The sequence below is a fragment of the Bison bison genome, unplaced genomic scaffold (assembly GCF_000754665.1).
Source record: "Bison bison bison isolate TAMUID 2011002044 unplaced genomic scaffold, Bison_UMD1.0 scf7180017864495, whole genome shotgun sequence".
NCBI classification, from domain to species: domain Eukaryota; kingdom Metazoa; phylum Chordata; class Mammalia; order Artiodactyla; family Bovidae; genus Bison; species Bison bison.
In genome coordinates, this window is record NW_011495054.1 from 4,169,465 (window position 1) to 4,179,920 (window position 10,456).

At 56.1% G+C, this 10,456-nt stretch overlaps 1 protein-coding gene across 1 annotated transcript in view; it reads left to right on the top strand.

Moving 5' to 3' along the window:
* The window catches only part of RBM19 (RNA binding motif protein 19), a 122,201-nt gene that overhangs the window by 100,869 nt on the left and 10,876 nt on the right, over positions 1-10,456 (top strand). Inside the window, exons 29-30 of the mRNA XM_010828831.1 lie at positions 25-162; positions 242-404. Coding sequence (XP_010827133.1) covers positions 25-162; positions 242-404 — 301 coding nt within the window. The remainder of the gene's footprint in view (positions 1-24; positions 163-241; positions 405-10,456) is intronic.

Sequence of the window (10,456 nt, forward strand, 5' to 3'; positions counted from 1 at the left end):
AACTAACAGGCTCGCCGTCCCCAGACGGGCTGTGACCCTGGCGGGGAGCTGGCCGCCTGGCCCACGCACCAATCACAGGCCGGGACGCTGGCTGTTGTGACCACCCCACCAGTTGTAGCTCTGCCCTGGTCACGTAACCCCCTAGTGGAAGAGGAGCGCGCAGTGCCTCCTCACACCCCTGCCAGGGAGCGGGTGTCCCGGGGCCAGGGCTGGCCTTTAGCTGTGTGGGGCAGGCGGCTAGGCTGCGGGGAGGTCTCCACTCACGCTCTGTGTCTCTCTCCAGAGAGCCTTCAACGCCCTGTGTCACAGCACCCACCTCTACGGCCGGAGGCTGGTGCTGGAGTGGGCCGACTCGGAGGTGAGCCTGCCGGCCCTGCGGCGCAAGACGGCCGAGCACTTCCACGGTAAGAGGATTCCCCCGCCCCTCCATCTCTCTGCACCTACTTTCTGTATTCCTTCTGCTTTCTCCGAGCCGGTGCGGGGTGCTGACCTCTGCGGGTGGCATCAGTGGCCTCCACACCATTGGTGTTTGCCCATCGAGTCCGGTCATCGGGAGGCCTGGCAGGAAGTCAGGGAGAGGGGCAGCGTGGGTCAGGGTGGTCATCCTCATCACCCCACCCCCGCCACCTCCCTACCTGTCCGGGTGCTGCCGGCTGGCTGTGACTGCCACCAAAGGCCACAGCTCCCGTCCAATAGCCCTCTCCACCTAGCGAGTGCTCTCTGTCCAGGGTCCAGTGGCCAAGCCAGGGGCCCCTCGCCCCAATTTCTCTGCAGCCGCTACCCCTTTACTTGTGCGTCCTCAGTTGCCCGTGTACTTCCTGCCAGGACCAAGCCCCGCCTCTCACAAGCCTTGGTGGTATCACCCGGCCCCGCCGATGACTCAGCCCACCCCCGCTAATTATTAGTGAGCCCCTGCCATGCCCCGTCCGGCAGTGCAGCACTGACCTGGGCGGGTGGCCGGGGTTGGGTCCAGGTGGAAGGCGGCGGATCCAAACAGGCCTCCCAGCAGAGGCGACGCTTGTGCCCACAGAAGGGCTCCCCGAGGTTGTTATGAGTGTGACAGTGGAGAAGCAGGCTGGCCAGCATGACGGGAGCAGGTGGAGTCGGAAAGGGTGGCCGGAGGGGCTTACACAAGCCTTGCCTTCTCCAGCATGTCGTCCAGAAGTGGAATGGAAGCCCTGTGACTGTAGCTTCGCCCACCAGACTCTTTAGAACACACCCCCTGCCCAACCCAGGGGCCTCTCCCGCCTAATCCTTCCCCACCACACCTCCCTCAGAGGTCACCGTCCCCAAATGCCCAGCAAGACACTGACTTTGCATATGCTCTTCCCTCTGCTCACAGTGCCTTGCCTCAACTTTTTTTTCAACCCGGTCAGTGCCTATCTAGCGTTTAAGGTCCAGCGCAAAGGACACCTCCTCCAGGAAGCGTTCCCTTTCCCCGCTCCTCAGGTTATCAGTAACGGCTCTGTCCTCTGCTGTTTCCACGGGTGTTCCTATATCTCCTTGCCGCATCATCATGTATTTCTTTACGATTCTTCTCCCCGCTGGACCAGCGCCTTTCCCATGGTGGAGACTGCACCACTGGGCTTACCTTTGTCACTGATGGGTTGATCTCTGAGCCCCCATGCCAGCCGGGGCCCGTCCAAGACTGGGGAATCCATAAGTAAAGGCAAACGAGAAACCAGAGACGTTAGGGCTAAGTACACAGCCACAAGCACACGACTCAGTAAGTCCCCAAATCCTATCTTTATCGACAGCCATTGACAGGCCCAAATGCATCCATCGGCAAATGTTTGTGTAAGGGACTCTTCCATCCCCCCTACCTCCCCTCCCTGGGGCCAGCGGGAGAGTGCAGGCTCAGCAGTCCTGCCCTGCCTTGGAGAGCAACCCCCTTCAATAGATTGATCTCCAAAGACAGCCTCCCCCCAGAAGAAAGCCGCAGCTGGAAGCGCTTCTGTGAGATTGGCCATCTCCCCAGGTCAACTGCAGGCCGAGGCCCAGACGGACAGGTATTAGGTTGGCCAAAAAGTTGGTTTGGGGGACTTGCCTGGTGGTCCAGTGGTTAAGAATCCACCTGCCAATGCAGAGGACACAGGTTTGATCCCTGGTCTGGGAACTAAGATCCCACATGCCCTGCAGCCAAAAAAAAAAAAGAAGGGGTTAGGGTTAGGGCATGTGGGACCGTGCGTGCCACCACGCAGCACACCTGCTGAGCCCACACCCTAGCAGCCGTGCTCTGCAACAGGAGAAGCCGCCTCGACGACAGCCAGGTACCAGAACTAGAGAGTAGCCCCCGCTCGCTGCCGCAGCTAGAGAAAAAGGCCACGTGCACCCAGCAGGACCCAGCGCAGCCAAAACAAACTTTTTTAACAGTTTGTTCATGAACTATCCGGAGAAGGCAATGGCACCCCACTCCAGTCACTCTTGCCTGGAAAATCCCATGGACGGAGGAGCCTGGTAGGCTGCAGTCCACGGGGTCGCTAAGAGTCAGACACGACTGAGCGACTTCACTTTCACTTTTCACTTTCATGCATTGGAGAAGGAAATGGCAACCCACTCCAGTGTTCTTGCCTGGAGAATCCCAGGGACGGGGGAGCCTGGTGGGCTGCCGTCTGTGGGGTTGCACAGAGTCGGACATGACTGAAGTAACTTAGCAGCAGCAGCATGAACTATCTTTTGAAAAAACTTGACGATGGTTTGGAAAAGATGGTATGGGAAAAAAACCAAATGAACTTTCTGGCCAACCTAATGCAATAATAGTGGGAAAAACAGCAGTGAATTTGCATCTATCTTCCCATTCATGCTCTCACAGCACTATGCAGTGGGTGTGAACAGCCCCATTTTGCAGATGACAGAACTGAGACCAGCTGAGTGTAGAGGGACTCATAACAGCTACTGTGTATTAATAATAAGGACTTCTTCTGTGCTGGGGCACCGTCTGTATGTGATACGCGTCGTGTCTCTCATCCTCACAGCGGCCCCTGCTGCCGTGGGTACTGCTGTCCCCAGCTTGCTGCTCTTCAGTCGCTAAGTCGTGTCGACCACATGGACTCCAGCACGCCAGGCTTCCCTGTCCTTCACTGTCTCTTGGAGTTTGCGCAAACTCATGTCCATTGAGTCAGTGATGCCATCCAACCTTCTTATCCTCTGCTGCACCCCCTTCTCCTCCTGCCCTCAGTCTTCCCCAGCATCAGGGTCTTTTCCATTGAGTCAGTTCTTCGCATCAAGTGGCCAACGTATTCATCGTACAGATAAAGAAACAGAGGCATGGAGAGGCTCCGCTGAGTGCCTCCTAGCCGAGCGTCCTGGGACGAGTCCCTGCGCCGCCTGGGGCTTCTGTTTGCCATTCCACAAGTGGCTCAGTTGTGTCTGACTCTCGCGACCCCATGGACTGTAGCCCACCAGGCTCCTCTGTCCACGGGATTTCCCAGACGAGAATACCGGCGTGGGTTGCCATGTCCTTCTCCAGGGGATCTTCCCGACCCAGGGGTCGGATCCACGTCTCCTGCATTGGCAGGTGGGTTCTTTACCGCTGAGCCACCGGAGGTGGATGCCCTCAGTCACCCCGTTTTACAGATGAAGGGACTGAGGCTCGCATAGATGACAGAACTTGCCCAGGGTCAGCTAGATAGTAGGGGGTGGAAGCAGAGTTTGCACTCTCGGACAGCCTGGCTGTAGCACCCCATCCTTGGAGTGACACCCCCTCCATCCCTCCCCAGTAGGCAGAACGCTGTGGGGGAAGCAGGGCAGACACGTCAGCTGAAAACCGGTGCTCTGAAAATGTCAGCCCTCTCACCCACCTGCCCATTGTCTGTGGATCTCCTTGGGAACGGGGTACCGCAGCGGCCCTAAATACTCAGAATAGGGCTGCTGGCCTCCTGCCCTGCTGGCTGCACCCTTTTCCCAGCTCTGCCCCTTTCCCATGGCGAAAAGTACCCAGCTCGTTTGTGTCAAAATCCGCATTGTTCAGAGCTTCCAGGTCCCTGGCAGACTTCAAGGGCAGGTGGGATCCATGCCCAGTTCCTCCCCCCGGGCCCTGAGCTGTGCCAGGAAGGCACTCAGATCTCAGGTGGAAGCCCCGAGCCCCATTTGCCCAACCCGAGCACCGAGGCCACGACAAAGGGCTCCCTGGGGAAGGTGGGCCTCGGAATGAAAGGCCGGCATCTTAGCCATTTGGGGGGATCCAGCAGGGAGCTCACTGGTGACACCGTGGCCTCCGAGGTGGTCAGAGTGATGGAGAGGCCCGCCATTATGGCTGGTGCAGTCACCGTGCACCACCCCAAGTTCACCCTCACCTCCGGGGCTCAGCTCCTCTACCAGGCCCGCCGCTCCCCTGGGGGAGACCGTGGGGACAGGGTGCTGCAGGGCCGAGGGCTTCCCAGGCCCTCTGACCAGCTCTTCTCTCCCCTGTTGGTCACTGACAAGCCGAGGTCAAGGCGCACAGCTCCACGAGCAGTTCGGGCCAAGTAATACTCATTACTGTTATTATTCCCATGACAACCTTCATCTGTTAAGCTTCAGTCCATGCCAGGTACTGTCTATGGGCTTTCACAGGTATTAATCCTGCAGAATCCTGGCAGGTAAACACCGTCATTATCCTCCGTTTCCCAGATGAGGAAACCGAGGCCCAGAGAGGGCCAGTGACTTCCCCAGGGGCGCCCAGCCACTAGTGACCGAGTCAGGAGTCAGAGCTGGGCCTCTAGCCATCCTGCTGGCTACCCGTGAGCAGCTGTGCACATGGCCCCTTACGTTTCACCCCAGTCTGTGCAGTGACCTCAGGCAGGTTGCTCCACCTCGGTTTGCCATCTGTACAGTGGGACTAGGGTGTTACCTCAAAGGCGGGGCAGGGGCCGGGGCTTACAGGAGATGATGCTTCTGAAGCTGAGGGTGCCCAGTGAGAAGGCAGCAGATACTACATTTTCTCCCCTCCCCTGCCAGGCGCTTACACATCCTGTTTTCCTTGCATTCCTGTGGACCCAGGCCAGGGGAGGATGCTCTCTGGGCAGAGGAAAGAGACGTAAAGAGGAATCCTAGTTTTTAGAAGCCCGGACAACAGGGAATATGTGAGAGAGAGGAAGGGAGGGAGAGAGAATGAGAATGAAATGCCCATCAGCTGGGCAGGGCACGGGATGGTGTGTTTGCATCTGATCCTGGATGCCACCTGGTCCCCATGCCTGGCACACAGAAGGTGCTTCTCAGTACACGTTAACAACAAGGAGGAGGAGATGGATTCCTCACTGATAAAAATTCGTGCTGTCTGGCCATCTGATGCTATCGTGGGAACTAAATGCCCTCAGCCCCCTGTCTCAACCTCACCACTTACCTAGGGTCCCTTATCAGCAGCCACAAAAGCTCAGAGCAAACCCCCCAGTGCCCCTTCCCCAAGGCAGGGGTGGGCAGTCTTCATTACATCCACTGGTGTCCCTGATCACGTGGGGCATTAGATAGTCCCTGGTGAATTGACATTTAACAAAACACCCATCAAATGGACCAGCCGAGAGCAGGTCTTTGAAAGTCATTGGAAAAGCTGCCCCGAGTAGGCAAAGCCCTTGACTCCGGACAGCAACACTCGCGCCCAGGGATGAACACGACCACCCCGTTCCTCAGTCCCGCCTTCCCGTCATCTCCCTGCCTCCTTTCCTGGCCGGAATCAGCTATCTCATCCACAGCTCTGCGGCCCCCCCGGCAGGTGAAGTGCTATTCTTCGGTGCCTTGCATGCAGGAGGGTGAAAAGAGAGAGCACGGAGGGAAGAAAGCAGAAAGGCGGCCACTGGCTGCGTCCCTTTCTTCCCGAGCGTGTTACAAACCAGCAGGGTCAGGGCATTGAGAAGCTTTCAGGGCCCCGGCAGGCTGTGGTACCTGCGAGCGCCGCCGACAGAATATAATGGTACGGAAGCAATCCGCCCGCAGAACCCTCTGTTTTCGAGCGCGCACAGCCAGGGAGGCCGGGGCAAACAGGCTTTTATTTGGCCGGGAGCGCGGCTCTGCTTCCCAGCGTTGTCTTATTCCAGCTGGGAGACTGATGGGCTGTGGTTAGCGGCTGTACCTTTCACCTCCAGAGCTGGGAGCGCAGACATGACCAGCGTGGCAAGTGGCTGGCAGTGCCGCCGCTCCCCCACCCGGCCAAGCCAGGCCAGCCTGGGATGTGAGAGCTGCCCTCATCAGGCCCAGGCTGTCACTGGCTTTCAGCATGGTGCCCCTCCCTGCTGGGGAAGTAAGGAGCCCAATTCCTGGGCCCCTGGCTCCGTCGGCCTGACCCACCCACCCGTGACTTGAGATCTCAGCCCAAGTATCAGAGATTGGACTTCTCCCCGACACCTGCCGTCCTGGGAGTTCCCCTGTCACCCCACACCTCATCTCCCTGACACTTTAATGAGCACAGGTTCCCATGCCAGATGCATAGTGAGGTCATACTGAAACGTGAGAAAGGTTTATTGCAGGGCCATACAAAAAGACAAGCTGGCTTCTGACCCCAAAAACCCTCAAGCTCCCCTAAGGGTTCCAGCAGAGCGTATTTAAAAGCCTGTTGGGAGGAGGGGATCCCCGGATCCGTGATCAGATCGTGCATAATTTTCTGACTGATGGTGAGGTAACAGGGCGGTGTCACAGGGGTTAACTTTATCGGTCCTTAGGCTCCAGGAAGCCTGGGGCTATGAGCTCACGGTCATCAGGTGGTGGTTGTTCAGCCGCTCAGTCGTCCAACTCGTGATCGTATGGACTGCAGGACGCCAGGCTTCCCTGGTCCTCCACTGTCTCCGGGAGGTTGCTCAGATTCATGTCCCTTTGGGTCGGTGATGCTGTCTAACCACCTCCTTCATCTCATCAGGTAGTTAACACCCTCCATTTGATGGGGTGGGTGTTCATATCTGCGAAACAACTGGAGAAATTTGCATCAATTATTGCTGTCTGGACACTTCAGAGAAGAGCTAAAGCAGAGGATATGGGGGCGGGCCTGTCCTGGGAAGGCCCCATAGGGTCCTGCTCTGTTGCACTGTGTGTTCACCTCTGTGGTTCAACCTGGCTACTCCCCAAGAGACGTGATCCTCCAGGGGACATGGTCCTCCCCACGTCCCTGGCCTCGTCTTAGCATCCAGCACAGAGCAGGTGCTCACCAACAACCCGTGGGGTGAATAAGCGAACAGAAAAGCCCTGGTCATCAGAAGGGCCCCTTTTAATGGAGCGTCTAATGTGTCCTGGACTCTCTGAGAGCAGCCCTGTGTGCTGTGCTGCCAGGGAGCCCTAACCTTGACCCTTGAAACCCCACTGGTCAGAAGAGAGGCAGTCAAGTGCCTCCTTGTTAAAGATGAAGTCAGAGAAAGAGGAGAGAGCTTTGTTGAAGATGTACCGTGCACCGGGGGCGGTGCCAGGTTTCACGCGCTATCTCATTTTAGCCTCAAACTCCCTAGAGAGAGGTGCTGTTCCCGTTTTTCGGAGGTGAAGACAGCCGCAGAAGGGTCGAGTGACTTTTCCTGAGGACACTCATCTTTGCACACTATAGGACAGCTCACCCTATCACCACTGCCGAGACCCCAGCAGTTCCTAAATCCCTAAAATTATCCCCGCACCTTTTATCAGATCTGGGTTCCATGGTCCAAGTAGGACCATGGTTACAAACTACAGCCCACAGCCAGATCCAGCCTAAAGCCCATTTTTGTAAATACAGCTGTTTTTTGGCACACAGCCATGCCCATTTTTCACATAAAGTCTCTAGCTGTGTCTTCACGCCGTAAGGACAGAGTTGAGTAGTTATGACAGAGACCCTACGGCCCACAAAACCCTAAAATATTTACTGTCTCCCCTTTTAGAGAAAAAGTTTACTACCCCTAGGGCTTGTGAAATGGCTGCCCTTCTTTTATGTCTGAAGCCATGTGGGTGGCTAATTTCTCCCACATAACCCCCCTTTCTCAGAGAGTGTACTGTTTTAGAGGCATGATAATCACAGTCTCATCCTCCTACCTCGAGTCCTCTGCCTAGGAATCCCCCAGCTTTTCCTGGAGCAGAGGCTCTAGAGCCTTGCTTCCCACTTCTGGTCATTCACACCCTCAATTCCCCATTGATCGTCTAATTACCCAGCCTTAACTTGGCAGCAAGGACAAAGCAGCCACCAGAAGAGACAGTCCCTGCCCTCATGGAGCTGGTGTTTGAGTGGGAGAGACTAATAATTTAAAAAGTGATGACAAGAAAGTTCTGATGATCGCAAGCTCTGTGCAGGAAATGCAGAAGGCTAATTTATTCTGCTCAAGGGTGGGAGGAGGGAGGAGAGATTCCAAATGTGGTGGTTTTTGTTGCAGGAAGGGGGACCCTTTCCAAGGCCCAAGAGCGGGCTCTTGTCTAACACTCAGAAATGAATTGTCCAAGGAGACACATGCGCTCACAAAGCAAGAGATTTTTGGGGAAGGGACGCCTAGGTGGGAAGCAGGAGGGTAAGGGAGCCCAACAGGACCGCTCTGCCATGTAGTCTCAGGGTTTATGGTGATGGGGTTAGTTTCCGGGTTGTCTCTGGCCAATCATTCAGACTCCATTCCCGGTGGCACATGCATTGCTCAGCCAAGATGGATTCCAGTGAGGAGGATTCTGAGAAGGTGGGTAGGACATATGGACTGGTGTCTCCTCTCTCCTTTTGACTTTTCCCAAATTCTTCTGGCTGGTAGGGGCTTGTTAGCTCCATGTTCCTCACCAGGACCTTCTGTTGTAAAATAATTCATGCACATGACTCCTACACTGCCTGGCCAGGGCGGGCAGCTTCAGTCAGTGTTCCCCTAACAGTTGCAAAAGTCTTTCCCAGGCGTTGGTGTTTTTGTGTGAGGGAAAGAAGCCGGCCAGCCCAAGAACTGGGGGGACATCCTTCCAGGCAGAGGGAGCCGCAGGTGCAAAGGCCCCGGGGCAGAAGGCTGCTCATAGCAGGCCACTGTGGCTGGAGAAGAAGTCCCGGGTGGAGCATGGTCGGAAACAAAGCCACAGAGGCCAGCAGGGCTCCCTCGTGGGATCTTGTGGCGTGGGATCTTATGGGGTGGTGCAGGAAGCCTGACTTTTCATCAAGTTACATGGGAAGTCCCTCAAAGATTTAAACTGGGGAGTGCCATGGCCCGTCGTATCACACTTCATACTTCATGCTCGCTGCTACACCGGGCAAGAATATGGAATAGGAGTCCCAATGTAGTCGTCCCAGCTGACCAGGGCAGTGGTCTGAGCAGGGACGGAGACCAGAGGGGTGGACAGAAGGCAGTGGTTTGAGCATATGCGGTAAAGATACAGCTGGCCAGACTTGCCTCTGGAAGGCAGAGGGGAAATTAAGGCCAGAATGGAGTTATTTGCTCAAAGCGAGCCTCTCAGAGGATGGTGCTGCCACGTGATGATGAAGCTGGGAAGAGCGGGTGGTGGGGGGAGGTGATCTGGACACGTCGGGTTTGAGACACCTATTAGGACTCACCGTGGGATGTCAGGCAGATAGATCTATGAGTTCGGAGCTCAGGGGCGAAGTCCGGGCAGAGATATAAATTTGGAAGTCATCAGCATACAAATGATATTTAAAGCCCGCAACAGTTCACCAAACCCTCCCCTTCTGTAACTTAATCATTCACCGGACGGCACATTTTCAAAAGATCGGGGACCAGGAGAGCCTGTTATCCCCATGCTAGCCCTTGCAAATGGCCTCCTTGATCTTGGCCATGAACACATAATCTTCAGGCTTTAAAAATCACAGTCAGGAAAGTTTGAGCAAGCATGTGGAGTCACAGAATTTATTATTCAAAATATCCGTCTGCCATGGATCTTGCCAGCTACCTGGAGACAGAAGGTTCCCATAAGCTCCCCTCACCTCATTTTTATTCCATTTGGGTGTCTCTCATTCCCACCTTAAGGCTTCGCAGTGGCAGCCCTTGTTCCAGAGGCCTCGAAAGACCCAGGAGGCGAGGGAAGACTGTCCTGGATTGCCACCAAGGGTCCCAACAGAGTAAAGGCCACCATGGGCCCCGGGGTGCTTTACAGGAGGTGTTTCACCCCTGCCCCTTGGAAGTGGCTGCCCATCCCTGTCCAGGGTGCTGAATTTAGTTCCTTCTCCTGCTCCCAGCCATATTGACGGGCCACAGCAGGAGAGGTTGAAACTGACCAGGAAACACACTCTTCCTCGACACCCGGCCACCCCAGCTGATGGAGGCAGAATCGAGAGAAGAAAAATCAGGAAGCAGGAGTGGTTTCAGTCATGGTGGCTCCGTGGTGGCAACTGCTAGCAAGGGTACCAATGGCTGGGCCGTGGGGAGGGAGCCAGGCTCCGAGAGCCGAGTGTTTTCTCCCTGCAGAGGCGCTGGGGAGGCTGGAGGGGGCCTGGAGCAAGCCAGAGCAGGTGTCTCCCTGGGCACCCCCTCCCCCTTGCCTCCCACCCACCCCATCGCCCCGATCTTCTTTGAGTGGTGTTTTGGAAATATTTCCAAGCGCTCCGGCAATATCCTGCACACTG